Consider the following 20,306-nt stretch of genomic DNA (forward strand, 5'->3'; position numbering starts at 1 on the left):
CCCAGGGTCACACAGCTAGTAAGTGTTAAGTGTCTGTGGCCGGATTTGAACTCAGGTACTCCTGAATCCAGGGCCGGTGCTTTACCCACTGTGCCACCTAGCTGCCCCAATCCTAATGCTCTTTAAGAAATACTTTAATACTCTTGCTAAAGCTTATAATTTATTGGTGACCACTCAGATATTTTAGACAGTATAGCTAGGATTTTAGCCCCTTACAGTAGTAAGTAGAAGAATCAGGGTTAGAACCCAGATCTTCTGACAGCTAGTCCAGTTTTCTTCCCACTGCAACATGTTGCCTCTGTTATAGTTTATAGTAACTGGCTTGAATCAACTTGAAGTCTGAAAGAAATGTATTATGTGGGTGGAGTTCCTTTAGTGACAATTTACAAGTATATAAATATTGCCAATTTATACTTTTATTATTTTGTTAATGTTTTCTTGTGTTTTATACAATTATCACTTGCTAATAACCACACCTTTAGTACTTTTTTTAGTACTTTTCTTTACAAAAACAATAAGAACAAAACAGCTTGCATTAATATAGCCCTTCAAGATTTGCAGAGCACTTTACAAATATCATCTCATTTTGTTCTCACAAAAACCCTGAGAGGAAACTATATGGCACAGTGGATAGAGTGCTGGACTTGAAGGCAATAAGATCTGAATTCAAATCCTACCATAAACATTTACTAGCAGTGTTAACCATGGGCAGGTCACCTAACCTCTTTCTGTCTCAGTTTTATCATTTGAAAAATGGTGATAATAATAACACCTACCTTTCAAGGTTGTTGTGAGGATTGTTGTTCAGTTGTGTCCAATTTCTCAGGACCCTGTGGACCATATTGTTCATGGAATTTTCTTGGCAGAGGTACATGAGTGATTTGCCATATCTTTCTCCAGTTTTTAGGCAGGGGCTAAGTGACTTGCTTAAGGTCACACTAGGAAGTATCTGAGGCTAGATTTGAATTCTGGTCTTCATGACTTTAGGACCTGTGATCTGGCCACTAAACCATTAATTACCTCTGTTGTGAGGATAAAATAATATCTGTAAAGCACCTTGCAAGCCTTTAAGTACCACATAAATGCCAATTATTATTATTAGGTAGGTTCCAATTTTGCAGATGAGGAAAACTAAGGTATGGGAAAGACAAGTGACTTACCCAGAGTCACAAGGCTTGTGAACATCTGAGGCCAGATTTGAAATAAGACCATTAAACAAAACCATCTGATACAGTGGTTGAAACTAACATGCTGTATAACATTCTATACCTGTATCCCACTACCTCTCAAAGGAGAGGAAGTAGATTCCAATATCAGTTACCTGGAACAAATATTGTTCATTGCATTGGAGGTTAAGAATTCAAGGATTTGTTTATGTTTTCATTTATATTGCTATTATTGTTGTTTATCACTTTTCTGTTCTTTGTTCCCTCTGAATTCTTCATATTCATTATTCTTGTTTTTTGTTTGGTTTTTTTTGCAGGCAATGGGGGTTAAGTGACTTGCCCAGGGTCACACATCTAGTAAGTGTCAAGTGTCTGAGGCCGGATTTGAACTCAGGTACTCCTGAATTCAGGGCCGGTGCTTTAACCACTGCGCCATCTAGCTGCCCCCATATTCATTATTCTTTATGACACATTCCTTCCATTGCATTTATAAACCATTCATTGGTCATTCCTTAGTCACTGGACATATATTTTGTTTCCAGCTTTTTACCTTAAAACATGCTGCTTTGAACATTTTGGTGTAAATTAGACCTTTTGCTCTGCTACTGACTTCCTATAAATTCAATCCCAAGGATTACTGAATCACGGAGAATAATGTTTAGTAACTTTTTTTTTTACATACTTACAATTTATTGTCTAGGATACTGGACCAGCTCCTTGCTAATGCATTAGCATGTTCATCTTATGGTACTAGGACTCATAGCCTATACAGTATTGACTATTTTCACCTTTTGTCATCTTTACCCAAAATGATGGGTATGAGTGATAATTCAGAGTTTCTATATGTTACTGATATTATTCATTTGGATTTTGAGTGTTGCTAGTTTTCTTTCTTCTTTTAAAAACCTGATTATTCATCTCTTTTAAACACTTACTTATTAGAAGATGACTCTTTGTCCTATAGATTTGAACCAATTCCCTATAGATTTTGAATGTCAGACATCTGCTGGTGCATAGATTTTTTCCCCCAATCCAAAGCTTTTCATATTTCAGTAGTATTGACTTTGTTTATACAAAAGCTTTATAAATTACAATTAAAGTTGTCTGTTTTTTCTTTTGTAATCTCCTATACTTCGTCTGTTTATGAATTCCCCTACAAGTCGTATCTTTAAAGCTATACTTTTTTCTCCTCTAATTTTTTAATAGTGTAACCTTACATTTTTAGATCATTTATCCAACTGGAGCTTATTTTGGCATATAGTGTAAGTTACTATTATAAACCAATTTTTTTCTGGACTCTGATTTCTATTCTTGCTAGCAGTCCTCAAATAAAGAATCTTACTTCTAGTAGATTATATTCTTGAGTTTATAAAAGACTGAGCTACTATGTATTTGTGTATATGCATAAACATATGCATAAATATACACATGCAGTTTGCTTCCAAATCTTGCTTATATGTGCAGTTCCACTAGTGCATTTTTTATTTTTTAACCATACCAAAGAGTTTTTTGTTTTGTTTTGTTTTGTTTCTTGGGTTTTGTTTGTTTGTTTGTTTGTTTTTTAGTGAAGCACTTGGGGTTAAGTGACTTGCCTAGGGTCACACAGCTAGTAAGTGTTAAGTGTCTGAGGCCGGATTTGAAATCAGGTTCTCCTGACTCCAGGGCCAATGCTCTACCCACTACACCACCTAGCTGCCCCCATACCAAAGAGTTTTAATGACTACTGATTTTTCATTTGATTTCTGGATCTGGTAATGTTAAATTCTGTTCATTCTAATTTTTTTCATCATTTCTCTTAAAATGTTCCCCCACATGAATTTTGTTATTGTTTATGTAAGTATGGTGGCTTGGTGATTTGATTGATATATACAAATTAATTTATAGGGTAACATCATTTTTATCTTATTGGCATAGCCCAATGAATATCAAATATCACTAATTATTTAGGTCCTCTCTTATTTTATAGGATAATAGGATCTTAAATTCAAAGCTGAAAGGAACCTTAGAGATTATGAAGTCTAACACTCTCATTTAAAGGTGAGGAAACTGAGGCAAAGTGATGGTAAATGACTTGTCAGGGTCACACAGCTATTAAATATAAGATGCAGGATTTGAACCCAGGTCTTCCTGAGCCCAGGCCCAATGACCATTTAAAGTCATATTTCTCCAAGTATGTTTTGGTAAATTAAATGATATCTTATTATTTTGTAACTTAATTTCCTAGCGTTTCTCAATCATTTCCTCTTAATTTTGTTAGTAATATACAGAAATGCTGATGATCTTGTGGATTTATTTTGCTTGCTCTAAAAAACAAAACAAAAACAAAAACCATATTTTGCCCAAGGAAAGAGTGAAGAGATGCCTTTCTCTCTCCCTACAATCAGGGATTACATTTGTCTCACAGAGATTTATTTCTTTGTAACATACAGAGCCTTTGGCTACCCTAATTCTCTGTGGTTTGTGAGGGAGACAAGATGATAAAATGGAAATAGATCTCAGTTAGGAATCAGGAGACTTGGATCCTTGGCCTTCTGCCACTTACTAGCCAAGTGTACTTGGGAAAGTACTTTCTTCTTCCTGGTCTAAAGTTACTTCCATCTATGAAATGCCAGATTTAGACTGGATTATCTCTAAACTCCATTCCAACAGTAGAGTTAGTGTGTTGGGGTTTTTTTGTGATGTTGAAAATAACACCACGGAGGGGCAGCTAGGTGGCGCAGTGGATAAATCACTGGCCCTGGATTCAGGAGGACCTGAGTTCAAATCCAACCTCAGACACTTGACACTTACTAGCTGTGTGACCCTGGGCAAGTCACTTAACCCTCACTGCCCCACCAAAAAAAAAACAAACAACCAAATAACACCACGAAAGGGATATAGTAGCAGCAAATGCAAGAAGGAATCTTAGCTAAATGTACATTGTACCGAATGTCACCTAGATGTTACCTTGTTTGGGGGTTGTGTTTGTATGTTATTGCCTTATTGCAATGAACCATGACATACAAGAACCAGCAGCAAGATGTTTATCCTTCCCTCAATTATATCAACTCCCCTGAGGCATTTCCCCACAGATTTTTTTCATACTTGTTATAGAAGCCATGAGCTAGCACATCAGCTTCTTGTGGAAGTTTTCTATGGTGGCATGAAATAGATCCAGGACTGCCTTTTATACAATGAGACAAACACATCATCTCTGTAGCTGAATGAAAATATTTTGCCTTAGAAATTGGGTAGAAAGATATGGTAGACACATAATAATTGCCACATACCTGACACCAATTACCACTCTCTCTTCCAGAGTGCTAGTTTTTCACATGAGATTTTCCATCTCTGTTCCAGCTCACGTCACCCATCTACTCGCCTTAAACATTCATAACATCTACCTTCCTAGGATTCAAGTAGCAAAATGCTGAATGCAATCGCAACTTTCCCATTGTAATTGGTGGCCTTCGTAGTCCATCCTTCTTTCTTTAATAGTTGGCGTGCACTGTTTTGTTTGTTTCATTTTGGCTTGGTAGGGGTTGGTTGGTTTTGGGTGGGTTTTTTTTTTTTAAAAGGTTAAATACTATTTGGGTTGTCAACACTAAGCAAGCTCAAGAAAAATAAATGCTTAGGGTTCTGGTTGTTGGAATGGCTTTGTTTTGTCTTGTTTTGGTTCACAAAAGCTCATAAAATCCCATCCCCATGATTGTTGGTGAATAAAACCTACTGATATTATCATTCTCTAAAGGAATCTTGGTCACAAGTCCTTTCTTCTAGAAAGAAAAGCTTTTATTTTTGTTTCTTTCACAGGAAGAAATAATAGTGAGAATGGGTTATTCTGAGGTTGGAAATGATACCCTGTAAAGCTAAGAGCTCCACTGCCACTGCTGTATTTATCTGCATGTGGATGGCTCTGCTCAGTGGACAATGGGCTGGCCATCCTTAATCATAAGTCAGACTCCTTCCTAGGATCCAGGGTCAAGGAAACAAAAGTGACCAAGGATGTGACCTTTGTTTTGTTCAGTCTGGCAGTATGAGAAACACAGTACATCCTGCCACAGGCTTTGTAACTTTTTAAATACCTAATGTGGTACAGACCCACAAAAATATTTCTTACTCCCTAAATTTCACCCCACTCAGCAGGAGTGGAAGGCTACAGAAGGTTGCAGCGGTGTATCTAAATGCTGCAATGTGAGCAAGTCCTCTTCTTCCAAACACAGAAATTGATTGATCTTTTACCATTTCCCACTCCCCACCTAATATTGAAGCTGTCATGAGAATGGATTAATGCTGGACTCCATAGTGCTGCTGCTTCTTGTCAAACCCCCAGAGCTTTTTCTCAAATCCCAAACATACCTATGGCCAACACTAGCCCCCTTATTCTTGTGACAGACAGGTATGCTAAAGGGAGAAGTGGCACTGCCTTTGTGAGGGGGCCCAGGAGGAGGACAACTGAAAAAATTCCTGCTGATGGAACATCTCCATGATTGGAGGGCTAATACAGAGAAAGCCTGTAGTGATTATAAAGCAGAGATGTTCTTTAGGGGTCCTAGAGCCAGGGTTACACCTCATCTTCCCCCTGCTTCAGCATAATAACTTGGCTGTGTAAGCCTTGCATGCATTTTCAAAGTAGCCAGAGCGAGGGTGGACAGAGAGGAGTAAGTTTTCAGCACATCCATGGAAGATAGGTACACAAATCCCATTACCAGTAATGGGATTTGTGGGCGTATCTTCCATACAGTGCTTTGAAAATTCATTCCATTCAGTTTATTGCAATACAGTCCAAGAGAGGAAGAAAAATCACTTCACTGAGGCAGTTTGAAAAGAAATTTTTAAAAACTCCTTTAAGACAAATATTTTTTAATCTCTTTCTCCTGCCTTATTTGGACCTTTGTATTCCTTCTTCTTAGATATTCAGACACTGCTAGATCTATTTATTTATTTATTTGTTTGTTTGTTTGTTTGTTTTTATTCAATACATTTTATTATGTCCCTGATTACATGTTAAAACCATTTTTTAACATTTTGGGGGGGATTTTTTTTTAAGTTTTGAGTTCCAAATTCTATCCCTCCCTGACTTCCCTCCTCCCAGAGATGATAAGCAATCAGATATAGATTATATATGTGCAATCCCATAAAACACTTTAAAACATTTCCACATTAGTCATTATGTATAAGAAGACCAGAATAAAAGAAAATGAATGAATGAAAGAAAAGCAATAACAATTAATGCATTTTTACAAGTCTCTTTTTTTAAGGGGAAACACCTACATAGTAATAAACAAACTACCAAGAGAACAAATCTGATAAATATGTTAAATGTGCTTGGCATTGCTTCAGATTTGTTTTTCACTAAGGTGATTCCTCTAAGTTAAAGAGCTTATCAGTCAAGGACATTTATTGGGGACTAATGCCTAGTTAAAGAGGGGTGGGGGAAAGGAGGTATCTATTAGTTGATAATCTTAACAACATTTAATAAATAATTATTTAGTCTAATTCTCATGTTAATTCTCCATGTAAGGGTCATAGATTTAAGAATCTTAAACTAGAAGTCTATAGTCTGTGCAGAAAAATAATGTAGTAGGTAAGATAACTCCAGTGTGTTGTTTTTTAAAATATTCACACTTATTGTTATATGATCACTGCAAGACTCAGGGTTGGTTACCCATGCAGATTTGTCCTGACTCAACCTTTTCCCTTCCTTTTGTATATACAAGGGTAGTTAGCTATACTTCTCTCCCTGGGGCCATGCAAAAGGGCCTGTCAGATTTGAGCTTTGGCAACAAGCTAAGTGTCACGGGGGACATCCGCATTAGTCTCCAAAGTTGGCAGGGCAGAGGCAAGAGTCACAGCCTTGATCCTCCTCCTCCTCTTCGCCTGAATGGACTTTTCCATTGTCTGCTCTAGAACCCTTCTTATCCCGACCACATATTGAGCTCTCTGGCCTGGCATTGTTCTCTCCCTCTGTCTTCCCCTGCCACTTACTAGGCTACATGTAGTCTTCCATTTTCAAAGAAAAGCCAGATCTCTTCCTCCGGTCATGTATTGACAAGCCTGATCTTTCGAGATACCCTCTGCTCCTAGGTGCCGTCTCTACAAACACAAAGGAGCCCTGGCCTCCGTGTTCGCTTTCTCTGACAGGGGATGAACAATTCTCTCAGAAGAGTTTCTGACATATTGATTGGCTTCTTGTCAGGTTGATCCTTCATCAGCCAATGAACACAGATAGTTTTAAGTGGCACCCAGCAGTGCTCCCATGAACCCTACTTTCTATTTCAGACAATCCCTGTCTCTGGCTGATCATTTGCCAGGACATGTAGGCTCCTGGCCCTTATGATTTGGGAGGAGATTCCCCATTTAACTATAACTGATAACTCTATTTTCTTCCCATTTTGGAGTTTGTTAGTGTCTATTTCAGAGCCCACCTAGCAGGATAACAGTGGATCCTGTAAGAAAATATTACCCTGACTCCAGTTCTTTTCCCTTATGGAGTTCCTTTGCTCCTCTGGCTGAAATCCAGGGTCTGTGTGAGGTCTGTCTGCCTGGCTACAGGGCTTTTTCAAGGTTCCATAAAAGTACTGTACAATTACTTGAAGAGCAGGTTGAGAGTTTGGCCACTTATTGTGTTTCGAATAGCCAATTTCCCAAGCTACTGCCTGGAATTACACAGCTTCTAAACCATGGTCTTTTCTCCATCCTGTCCTTACTGACTTGAAGGACCCTGCTTTTCTAGTCCTAGGTCCCTATAGAGCAGAGTCTGTAGAACCACGATGAATTGCACATTTTGGTTTTAGGTGGGGGTGAGTAACCATTAGGGAACAGGCCTTCTAAATTCATTTCATCTATGACCCAAAGATGGTCTGAACTTGGAGCTCCATCGATGAGCCTTTAGAACATTAAGACATCCTAATTCCCCCAAAAGGTATCCTTCTCTGAAATGTGAGTTCAGTGAGGCAAATTTTCACTTTAAATTATGAAGTGATCAAGAATACATATTTATAGCAAGACTTCCAGTCACAATACTTTGTACATAGTGATTAATAATGCTTTTTTCATTCATTAATTCATTTATTTACTCATGAATACATGCATGCCTGAGTTCATACTTCCTGCCCTCCCAGCCAGTAGCAACTGGAGGCAGGGTAATTCTGTGACTCAAGTCAGATATATTTGCTGACATTTGAATAGATGTATGATTTTTTGCCGATTGGAGTCCAGGATGGATGTTGATCTATAAGCTACCCTGAGATCCCTCCCCTATAAAAGAGAGCTCTTCAGCTCCCATAATGTATCAGGCTATCCAGAGTTTCCATAGAGACATGTTTGGGTGAGAATCACTGTGCCTCACACCTCAGGAAAGCAGAACACTATTATAACTATCTCACTCTAAATTCTTTGAACTGTAAGCAAGAGGGTGACAAGTATGGGATGGGGCCGACTGAGACCTTGAGCATTAAGGCCACCTGGAAAAGGACTCTGGAGTAATTATCTGACCCCCTCCTTTTCATATTTTTGCCATTGTCATTTATTTTTTTGGTGGGACATTGAGGGTTAAGTGACTTGCCCAGGGTCACACAGCTAGTAAGTGTCAGGTGTCTGAGGCTGGATTTGAACTCAGGTCCTTAATCCAGGGCTGGTGCTTTATCCACTACGCCTTGCCATTGTTGTTTTAACCCATTCCTCTCCATTCTACCTCTAGCCCTAACTAGAATTATCCCCATTTTTCAGGGAGGAAAACTGAGAAACCTTCTAAAAGAATGATCTTTGCCATCAGGTACACATCCATACAGTGGTTTAATGAGAACCTGAAGTATGAAAGTCAAAAATACATCCTTGTCTTCAGACCACTTTCCTATTTCAATCCTGAGGACAGCCCTCTCCATTTCCACAAGCTTCATGCGACTGGCATTTGCTTTCACAAACAAGAGAAGGAATGGAAGATCAAGAAAAAAGTACAAACAAAAGCCTTTTTCTGACATTAAACACACACCCATATGCATGTGTGCACACACACGATAAGGTCCATACACCAAAATAATTCTCACTTATTTACTTAGCGTCCAATTCAACAACAGAAATATGCCCAAACTTGAGTTTTCTTTCTGTTGTATTGCTTCCACAGGGAGGACAGATCTTGTGCTTGGCTGATTTGGCTCTTTCCCTTCTTCCCATCTCCTTCTCATTTTCTTGTTTTTCTTAACACTTCATAGAGCTGTCTGAGAAGTTGCTGGTATGCTCTGACCCCAACCCTTCTCACCTCAGCTACAGTTCTCTTGTTTTAAAGCAGACTATTTTTTTCTTTTGCAAAGGGATTTTGCACAAGAACCCAGGAATACTGATGTAAGGGGTGAGAGTAGTGGAAAATGCAACATCTCCAGCCAAAAAAACTCTGTGGTTCATAAATGCTTTCATTAGTGTAGTCATGAAAGATTGAAGAATTGGCTTGCTTCCCTCCCCTCCCCCCAAATTGGCATGTCTTTAAATGACAAGGTAAGATTATGTAAATGGAAGATGTTTCATCCCTTTCTTTTTTTCCCCTTAATTTTTTTTTTTGCAGGGCAATGAGGGTTAAGTGACTTGCCCAGGGTCACACAGCTAGTAAGTGTCATGTGTCTGAGGTCGGATTTGACCTCAGGTCTTCCTGAATGTAGGGCCAGTTCTCTATCCACTGTGCCACCTAGCTGCCCCCCTTACCTTTTAAATTAAATTTTTATATTTTATTTTTAATTACATGTAAAAACAATTTTAACATTCATTTTTTTAAATTTTGAGTTCCAAATTCTCTCCCTACCTCTCTTTCCTTCTCTCTCTTTGAGAAGGCAAGCAATCTGGTGTAGATTATACATGTGCAGTCATGCAAAACATATTGCTATATCAGCCATGTTTTGAAAGAAATCACAAGACCCTCCCCGCAAAAAAGAGAAAATAAAGTAAACAGAAGTATGCTTCAATCTACATTCAGACCCCATCTTTTCTATCTCTGTAGGTAGATAACATTTTTCATTTTAAGTTCTTCATAGTTATCTTCCATTCTCTCCATTCAGATTGATGATGGATTCAGATTAAGGCACAATGACTTACTGAGAAGAAGACTTTTGTTCTGATCTTACCACAAATGCTGGGCAAATCTTTTTGACATCCTTCATCTCAATTTCCTCACTAGTAAAAACAATATCTTTCTCACAGGGTTATTGTGAGGATCAAATGAAATAATCTCTGTAAAGGGCTTTGCAATACTTAATTTTCTTCAGTCATTTTCAGTTGTGTCCAGTTCTTCATAATGCCATTTGGAGTTTTCTTGGCAGAAATGTTAGAGAGGTTTGCCATTTCTCTTTCCATCTCATTTGATATATAAAGAAACTGAGGCAAACAGGATTAAATGATTTACCCAGGGTCACACAGCTGGGACATGTCGGAGGCCAGATTTGAACTGAGGAAAATGAGTCTTCTGACTCCAGGCCCTCAATCTATTCACTTCAACAGTTACTTACCCCTTGCAATACTTAACACACTGTATAAATCTGTCAGTCAGAAGCATTTATTAAACACTGTGCTAAGTGCCAAAGATACAAAGAAAAGTAAAAACCAACAGAAAAACCCAACAATTCCTGCCCTTAAGAAACTCATATTCTAATGGGGAAGTGATATGTAAATAATTTGGGGTGCATATATGTTAGCAACTGTTATCATTAATAATAATAATAATAATACTATTGAAAGGACCTTTGGGAGATTGGCATCCTTCCACTTTGCCACATGGATCTCCAACTTCCTTCTGTAGGTATGAAAAATCAAGGCCATTGGATCAGAGCTTTAACTGTACCCAGCACACCTGTATCTAACTTAGGACAGAGAGAATATTCACCAAAAGAACTGCATTGCATCCCTTGTGGGTTAAGCAGATGGCTCTGGGTAAAACCTGATAACACAGTAATATCGTTTTTTAAAAATCATTTAAAAATAGCTAATTCCTTGCCTACCTTCACCTGGTAATTACAAATCAGAAGCTATCGTTATCTCGAAGCAGCCACTCTTAGTTTTCATTTCCTGACCTCTGTGCTGTGAAAATATGTCATTATCTGAAGCAGTAGAATTTGGTCGCTTCAAGTAAGTGACCTACATATAACGTATAAACTGCACGAGAAAATTAGGTGTTACCTTGACAGAAAATGTACTGTAAATGTCACTTATTCTTATTAGTATTTATCATTTTTAACACTTGGGCCCAGCACTTCAGAGTAATATATAGAAAAACTACGGGGCCCTGAGATTGGAAAGTGTCTGAGATAAAAGACAGGTATTTAACCATAAAAACTCAGCTGGTTTAAATCTCTCCACACAACTCTGAAGCTATATTGTTTGAAGATAGATTTTTAACTTTAATAGAATGCAGTATGACTTAACTGTGGTAGTAGGCATACAGAATTAATTGCTATGCGAGCAATTTCCTAAGCATTGTTAATTGCATTTCCTGTGGTTAATTGTTTTTCCCAGTCCCAGCATCAAAATCAGAACCTGTCTCTGTCAACAGACCTTTCTCCATGAACAGAGCTGGGAACGTAGCAACAGCGTTAACCTGTGTCCAGATAAAGTGTAATACAGTTCTAGTGTGGCTCTTGTCTGATAGAAAATATTCAGTAGAATTGTAAAATCTCCTTTAAAATAAGGAAGGAGGGAGTTGGATCAGGAAACTGTTAGCCAAGGAATTTGATTTAAAAAAAGGGGTTTTGGGGAGGAGGGAGAAGGTGGAAGGGGCAGTTTTACCTTCAACTCTGTCAAAAGGATAAGTTTAACAAAAGCAACAAACTAACAATCACTTCAGATGGATATGTTCTTGCTAAAATAATTGGAGAGTTCCCACAGAGTAACCAAGAGGATCAAGTAGGCCCCTGTGTCAAACTAGAAGGTTAATACACATGGAGTGAAGAAAAGCCAGTGTTCTCAAGGCTGTCTTGTTTCCTTAGCAAAGGAGAGCCAGAGAGACAGTTCTGTTCTCTGACTTTATCCTTTAGTGAAGTAAGAAAAAGTATGTGCATGCATGTGTGTGTGTATGTGTATACATGCACACCTGTGTATTCTGTAGAGGTGGTAGTTTCGAGAAGGTTGAAGGCACTTGGCACTTTGAAAAGAGCAGGAGTATTGAAAGAAAAGGCTAATTTACAATCTGGTGAAAAGTGGTATAATAAATAAAAAGTGAAAAGGAAAAGGAGATAAAGGAGATAAAGGAGGGGAGGGGACAGAGGTAGGCATTAAAAATGTCAACAGATGAAAATCACCAAGAAGATAGGGTTTGAAATGGGCTGATGAAACCGCTGGTGCAACTGTTGTTTTAGATGCAGCATTCCCCTTCCTGCCTCCCCCCTCCCCCCCCCCCCGGAACGTGTGAATGCCCAGTGTGGGACAATCAAGCTTTCAGAGCTGATGTCAAAGAAGAAACTGGACCCTCTGTAGAGATCTGGCACTGCACAATCTGATCAGGGCCCTTTACCCTAAGTTTGGGAGACAAGCTTGCAAATTAACTTTAAGACAATAGCATACTTTTTGTTTTTCTTGCACGATATTCCCTAATGGAACAGTGGCAGTAACTCAGGAGTAACCTGCCCCAAGAAGCATCTTTGATCTTCCTTCTCTGAAATTATTGAGGGAATCTTGGGCTCATTGTCTTCCTTCTCCCACGTGTCACTTTGAGACTGCTAATGGTTGTGTCCTAAGATGTGGAGCAACTAAAAGAAGCTGCACTCTGCCCATCTCCGTGGATGTCTCATCCATAAAATGGATTTACATGAAAAAGACTACTTGGCACTCCCCTCGTGACATTTCTAGTTCTGAATTATATATTTATTTTTCATTACTTTGTCTCTCCTGCAGCAATGCATCTGCTCGGACTCAATTGGCAACTACAGCCGGCAGATGGACACACCTTTAACAATGGGATAAGGACCGGATTACCAGGAAACGATGATGTGGTAACATTGCCATCTGGAGGCAAAGGTGAGGTTACAGCTGCTGCTTGCCCTCTTAAGGTCACAGGAATCCAGAGCTCTTGCCAGCCATTCAATTTTTAATCCAAATTTTGGAAGGTATGCAAAAAAATGCATTTTATGGTCTTTTGTAAGTGCCCACATTAAATGCTGTTTGCTCTTCCTGTTTGTTTGCTATGTTTGGCTGCATTAATTCTGTGCTGGCTCTTTGCCCACATATAGCAATGTGCACACCTCCACTATCTACGTTGATTGGCACAGCCCTTCAGCTACTTGAAGGAATCAAAAGGACGAGGTAGAAATAGCAGCAGCAGCAGCAACAGCAACAGCAACAGTGGCAGAGGCCTGAGCAGCAGCAGCAGCAGCAGCAGCAGAAGCAGCAGCAGTAGTGGTAGCAGGGAAAGGACACTCTTATCACAAGAGAGAGCAGGAAACACTTGTATGTTGTTGTGGTAGAGACCTCTCCCGCTAGGAGAGATTCAGTATCCCTGGGGACAAGGCAAAGCCTGGCTCCACATGAAAAAGGAAAAGTAGTGACTGTTCAGTCTGCAGAGAAAATAGCAAGGAGTTTTGACAACTAGCTAACAAAGCTTCCCTTCTTATAACAGCAAGGGGACAAAAGAAATGTTTATTGAAGCAATCAGGTACCATATTCTTCTAGAGAGAAAATAGGTGCTAACAAGGTGCTAAAAGGGGAAAGGAAAAGCAAAAAGAGAAGGGGTGGTGGTGGTAAAAAGGGAAGATTGGAGGGAATGGAGACATGAAATAATTAAAAGAAAACAACAGAAAATGCCACATTGAACCAGCTGGCACATTGCACATTTAATTCAGGATCAAAATAATAAATATGTAATGTTGCTCTTAGGAATTTCTCTAGCTACAAAATTTACACTCTGCCCTTTGGCATAAACAAATAATACTAATAATAACTACTTATATAATAATTGATATGAGGCAGCAGTGAACAGAAAACTGACTTTGGAGTTCATCAGGCCATGGGTTTAAATCCTACCTCAGGCATATTCTGGCTATGTGACCCTGGACAAGTCATCTAACCCTCTTAATGTCCCAGGCAACTCTTTAAGATTATAAATTATGGGGGTGGCTAGGTGGCACGGTGGATAAAGCACCGGCCCTGGATTCAGGAGTTCCTGAGTTCAAATCCAGCCTCAGACACTTGACACTTACTAGCTGTGTGACCCTGGGTAAGTCACTTAACCCCATTGCCCCGTAAAAAAAACAAAAACAAAATAATCAAACAAAAAAAAGATTAGAAATTATGGAAGAGCTTCTGATCTATATTTGTAGGGAAAGTTTCATTTCTAGAAGCTCCCCGCATTTATGAAATCTCAGATTCAGACAAAAATATAAATATGTATATAAGTATTTAAATATACACACATGCATGCATACACACACACACACACATACACACACACACACACACACACACACACACACAAAGAGTCATTGTGGCTCCATTGAAAACAAGTGTATCAAACCTACCATATTTCCTTTTTCGACATAAATACTAGCCAAGAAGACCAAAGGAATTCTATAGATATATTTTACCTAGAGTTTACCAAAGCATTTGATAAAAGTATCTCATACTTATTCTATGGGAAGAATGAAGTGATGTGTACCAGATGATAATGTAGTTAGACTCCAAGCTGCTTAAAGGGCTGGGTACAAACTGTAGTTATTAATTGCCCTATGTCATCTTAACATGAGATTCTAGTGAAGTACCCCTAGGATCTATGCTTGACCTAGTGCTTTTTCACATTTCCATCAGTTCCTTGTATGAAGAGCAAGCTGAAATGCTTATCACATTTGCAAGTGACACAAAGGAGGAAGGGATAGTTAACACAGAGGCCTATATATTTGGGATCCAGAAAGAGCTTGGCTAGAACATTAGTCTCACTTTAATAAGATGAACTTAAATGAGTATAAATGTAAAGTCTTACATTTGGGTTCAAAAAATCAATGTCACAAGTACAGAATGGGGAGAGGCATGATTTGACAGAATTTGTCCAGGAAGAAAAATCTGGGTGGTGTCAGTGGAATATAAAATCAATAGGAGTCATCACTGTGATGTGGCAGCCAAAGAAACTGGTTTGATGTTGTGCTGGATTGAGACCAATAACATCTGGAGTTTTGTGTTCAGTTCTAGGCACCAGAGTTTATGAAGAGCAGTGATAAGCTAGCAAGTTTGCGAGTGCGTAGCAACTGGGGTGGTGAAGGACTCTGAGTACATGTCATGGGAAAATTGGTTAAAAAATAAGAGATATTTAGCCTAGAGGAAAGAAGACTCAGCGGGGCATAAGGTAGCTATCTTCAAGTATTTGAAAGGATGTATATTGGAAGAAGTGGAGGAAAGAGCTATTGTTCCAAGCCCTAGAGGACAAAATCAGGGGCATTGGGTAGAAAATGGAAAGAGTTAAATTTAGATTTTATAGAGCTGGGGGCATGCAATGAGGGAGGGGGTGGGATTGTGCAGGACTTCTAACAATTAGAACTGTCCAAAAGTGCAATACACTGTTTGGAAAGGTCTTCAAAACAGAGACCTATCAGCTGTCTTATAGTCTGAATTCCTCTCAGTTGTATATTGGACTAGCTCACTCCTGAGGTCTCTTTCAGTTTTATAATTCTGTGATACATGTATACATGCCATGCATGAACTCCAGCATGCATGCGTGCGCACACGTGCGCACACACACATACACACACTTCAGACTATATTTATAAAGCACTTTGAAATTTACAAATACTTTAACCCATTTGATATTCATCAGTCTTGGGAGATAGGTACTATAGGTATTATTAACTGTGTTTTATAGGTGAAGAAACCTAGGCCTCAGTGGTCTTAAGAAATTTGCCCAGGGTCACATAATAAGTACGTATCAGAGCTGGGATTTAAACCCTACTCTCTGCCTGACTCAAATTAGATGTTCTTTCCATGATATCATACCACCTCAGATTAACCACATACCTTCTATTATTCACTATAAGTAGGACTTAAAGATAACTATTGCCAAAAGAATGAATAAAGAAAAATTTTCTTTTTAGCCCACATTATTTATAGGAAGATAATATAACTTTATCTATTGGTCTCTGGAAGGTATCTTGGATCTTTTTCACTCTATTTTATTAGAATCCCAAGACTTGAAGACATCATATGCTCTTATTATTATTGTTGTTTGTCCTTTGATCTAGAAGAGGACCATGATATCAGGTGATGTCATGACTTACAGTGAATTGGATATAAGTGAGGGAGGGCTATGAAAGGTCACCAACCTCACTCTCTCCTCCAGAGCCATCTGGATCCACTGGCAAGGTATATATCAGTACTGGATATGATCCTGGATGTTTAGGACAATTGGGGTTAAGTGACTTGCTCAGCATCACACAGCTAGGTGTCTGAGGTGAGATTTAAACTCAGGTATTCCCAACTTCAGGGCCAGTGCTCTATCCACTGCTCCAACTAGCTGCCCCATATATTGTCTACTCTCATTTCTTTAGGTGAGGTAAGACTTGTAGTTTAAAAGGTACTTTAAAAGGATTTTATGGTTTTTTGCCACAGAGTTTTCCATTGGCTTCCAAGACTTACTAGCTAATACTGCTTAAATTTCTCTTCTCGTTGTTGTAAAAATGCTAAGACTTTTGGTAAAGAAAGGGAGCCTTTTAGTGTATTTTCATTCCTTTCTTTAATGTTAGAGGTAACAATAGGTATCCTCCATTGCCAGTTTTATTTGACAGGTTCATAAATGATTTGGAAAGTAAATTACAGCATGAAATCTTCAAGTTTTAGATGACACTAAACACTTATGTGTATTCAAATGTAAATCTGCAGTATAAGGAAAAACTGAAAAACATATACTCCTTCCATTTTGTAAGATTAAAAATGAGTCATTCAGTTAATAAGCATTTATTAAGTGACTAGTATGTGCTGAGTGGGCATCTAAGTGGATATAATTCTGGGCCTGAAGTCAGGAAGAATCGTCTTCCCAAGTTCAAATCCAGCCTCATTCACTTACTAGCTGTGTGACCCTGGGCAAGTCACTTAACCCTGCTTGCCTCAGTTTCCTCATCTGTTAAATTAGCTGTAAAAGGAAGTGGCAAACTTCTCTAGTATCTTTGCCAAGAAAACCCCAAATTGGATCACAAAGAATCAGACACAACTGAAAGGACTGAACATTTTTCTGAGCACTGGAAAATATGAAGAATTATAAGGAGAAACAAAAAAGATGAGAAAAATATGTTCAAAAGTTATAAAAAACTAATTGTATAGCACAAACATATATCTTTTCCTTGATTCTTCAAGAACTTCTCTATCTACTTACCTCTCATAAAACTCATTATCCAACCTGTGAAAATGTGTACTGGCAACTATATTTGTGTGTTTTCTATTGGCAAAAATAAACTATACCCCAATACATTTTTCATGAGCTTTTTAAAAAAATAGCTCCAAATTATGTTTAACCTGAGTAACTAAAGTTATTGACTACTATCGATTTTTTCACCTGACTTCTTTAAATACTTTTTCTGACACTGTGTTTTAACTTCAAATTCTTTGGAAAGTTTGTGAGAAGATAAATCTTATATCTTATACGTTACGTATATGTACATATGATGGGTTACAGTGTGTAATTTTGGAGAGAATATAGTATTGATGAGTTCACAATTCCTTTTAAGTGTTTGAAGGTGTGCATAAACTTACACAACATATAGTCAATTCAACATGTGCCAGGTACTATACTAAGCATCTATGATACAAATAAAGACAAAAGATAGTCCCTGATCTCAAGGAGCTCACATTCTAATGGGGAAGGCAACATGTAAACAACTATGTACAAGCAAAACAAATTCAGAATAAATGGGAAATTACCAAGAGAGGGAAGGCACTCAAATTAAGGAGAATCAGGAAAGGCTTCTTGTAGAAGGTGAGATTTTAGCAAAACTTTAAGGGAGTTGGGATATGGAAACAAGGAAGGACAGGGACATTCCTGCAAAAAACATACATTTAAGTAATGCCCTCTAAAAATATGGACTCACTGAAAGGAATTGCATTTAGCATATCAGCATTTAATACTACTCCAATCATCTTCTGCCTCCTGTAGGTCCTATTTCTACTGAGGTAGAAGGTCAAAACCTTTCCTGAAAGCATGTCTCAACCAAAAGAGGGTGTCAGATGTCTACATTAACAAATGAAGGAACTCTTTCTGTTGAGCTTTGGAAAACCTCATTTGTTTTCATACATGCCATACATGGCATGCTTGAGGAATGTTAAATAAGTTCCATACTTTGCTAGATTTAATGCATTCGAAATGAAGAGTAAGATTTACACTTTTTTAACCTAACTAGACACCCAAACCCGTTTGTGGTATATAGAGAGCTAGTCTCAAAGCTGGGAAGACCTGAATTCAAACCTTTTCTCTGAGATATACTTCTGTGTGACCCTGGGCAAATCACTTAACCTAGTTGTGCTCTCCACTGGGGGCAAATTCATGAGGACCACATATTGTCTTAGAAAACCACAAATTACCATTATCTGTGTTGTATTTTTTTAAAAAATTTTCTTAAACATTTCCCCATTACATTTTAATCTAACTGGCTGCAAGCCTCAAGTTTGACACCTCTGCTCTATACGACTGTTTAAGATTATTAAATTCAGAGAATATGCCAGCTTTCATTGGCAGAGGTAGTTTCCTCCACAAGGAGTTCCCTATCCTTATCCCTATATTCCTGATGACAGGGGCATTCATGCAATGGCTCAGGAGGACCTGAGTTCAAATCCAGTCTCAGATGCCTACTAGCAGTGTGACCCTGGGCAAGTCACTTAACCCTGATTGCCTCAAAAAAAAAACCCAAAAAACTTGGCATTTAAATTAAACAACAATAAATCCTAGCCCAACATAATAAAAACTTTATTCTGAATACCCAAATAGAATCATGCCAAAGCCTAAGTAGTTCAGGACCCGTTTTTTTAAGTATGAATGTTTGAAATCTAAAGTGCCTAGAATAGCTTTGGTATTTCCACCAAACCTTCAAGAAAAGACTTCAGGTTTGAATTGGTTTACCCACTGACCACCCTCATCCTCTCTCCCTCCCAATTCTGTATGTTTAGATAGCCCGACTCAATTCCTATTGATTACTTATCCAGTGTTTCAAAGAGGCAATCAAGATATATTGGCAATAAGTTAATTAAATAACTCCCCCCTCCATTTTATGTGGTATACAATAATCCTTCATTCCCATAATGTTTTAATCAAGCTACACCAGTATTGCCAGAGAGGTTAATCTTATTAAGCAATTACTGAATAAGTATCCTGCAGAAGCAAATTAAAATGTAAGCAAAATACTGCCATGTGAGCCCTGTGTAAGATGGCACATCGATAGAGATTTCATTACCTGGTCTTTAGGAATGTTTACACTCCTCAGGTTTGGAAACGAATCTAATAGACAGAACAACCCACACACCCTGATGTGTTAGTGGAAACAAAGCACTTGATTAATTACTTGAAAGGGAATTTGTTCTTTGGGCTTTCTTTTCCTCTCCTCTCTTCATTCTGTTTTTTTTCTTTTTGTTTTGTTTTGTTATTGTTTTGCATGTTTTCCCTCTCCAATTAACTCTTAACATGGTTGGTTGTTGTGTTCCATCTCCGAGGGAAAATCACATGCTATTCGAATTGCCCACCATTATGTGTATTTCTTGATAAAATGAAATCAATTTACACATCTTCACTGCAAAGGATCCAAGACTATGGGAGCCTTCAGATGCAGCCTCCAGGAGAGCTTCCTGAGATGGTTAGGTAACACAGGAAGATTCAGGTTTTTGTGAGGGAAGAGGTTGGTGGATTGGGGAGAAAGAGCAGAGAGAAGGCCCATGAAGAGAAAAGAGAAACACAAATTATGGAAGATTTAAAGAAAGTTTGAGGTGAACAAAGTATAGAACAAAATGATATTTTAAGTTAGATTTCCATGGGCTGTTCTCAAGATCTATAACTCTTTTAAAATTTACCTTGCCCTCTTTAACCTAAATAAATACTTTTTTTGAGTCTCAGAACCACAGTAATTATAATATATAGCACTAGAAAGAGCAACAATTTCCCTTTGCCTCAGTTCCCCCACATGACTGAATTAGCAATAAAATATATTCCAAATTTATCACTGACAGATT

General features: G+C 38.3%; 1 protein-coding gene across 1 annotated transcript in view; it reads left to right on the forward strand.

Moving 5' to 3' along the window:
- Positions 1-20,306, forward strand: part of TENM2 (teneurin transmembrane protein 2) — a 1,399,253-nt gene that overhangs the window by 1,194,170 nt on the left and 184,777 nt on the right. The window contains 1 exon segment of the mRNA XM_043982744.1: positions 13,017-13,139. Within this exon segment, the coding sequence (XP_043838679.1) occupies positions 13,017-13,139 (123 nt within the window).

The sequence above is a fragment of the Dromiciops gliroides genome, chromosome 2 (assembly GCF_019393635.1).
Source record: "Dromiciops gliroides isolate mDroGli1 chromosome 2, mDroGli1.pri, whole genome shotgun sequence".
Classification (NCBI taxonomy): domain Eukaryota; kingdom Metazoa; phylum Chordata; class Mammalia; order Microbiotheria; family Microbiotheriidae; genus Dromiciops; species Dromiciops gliroides.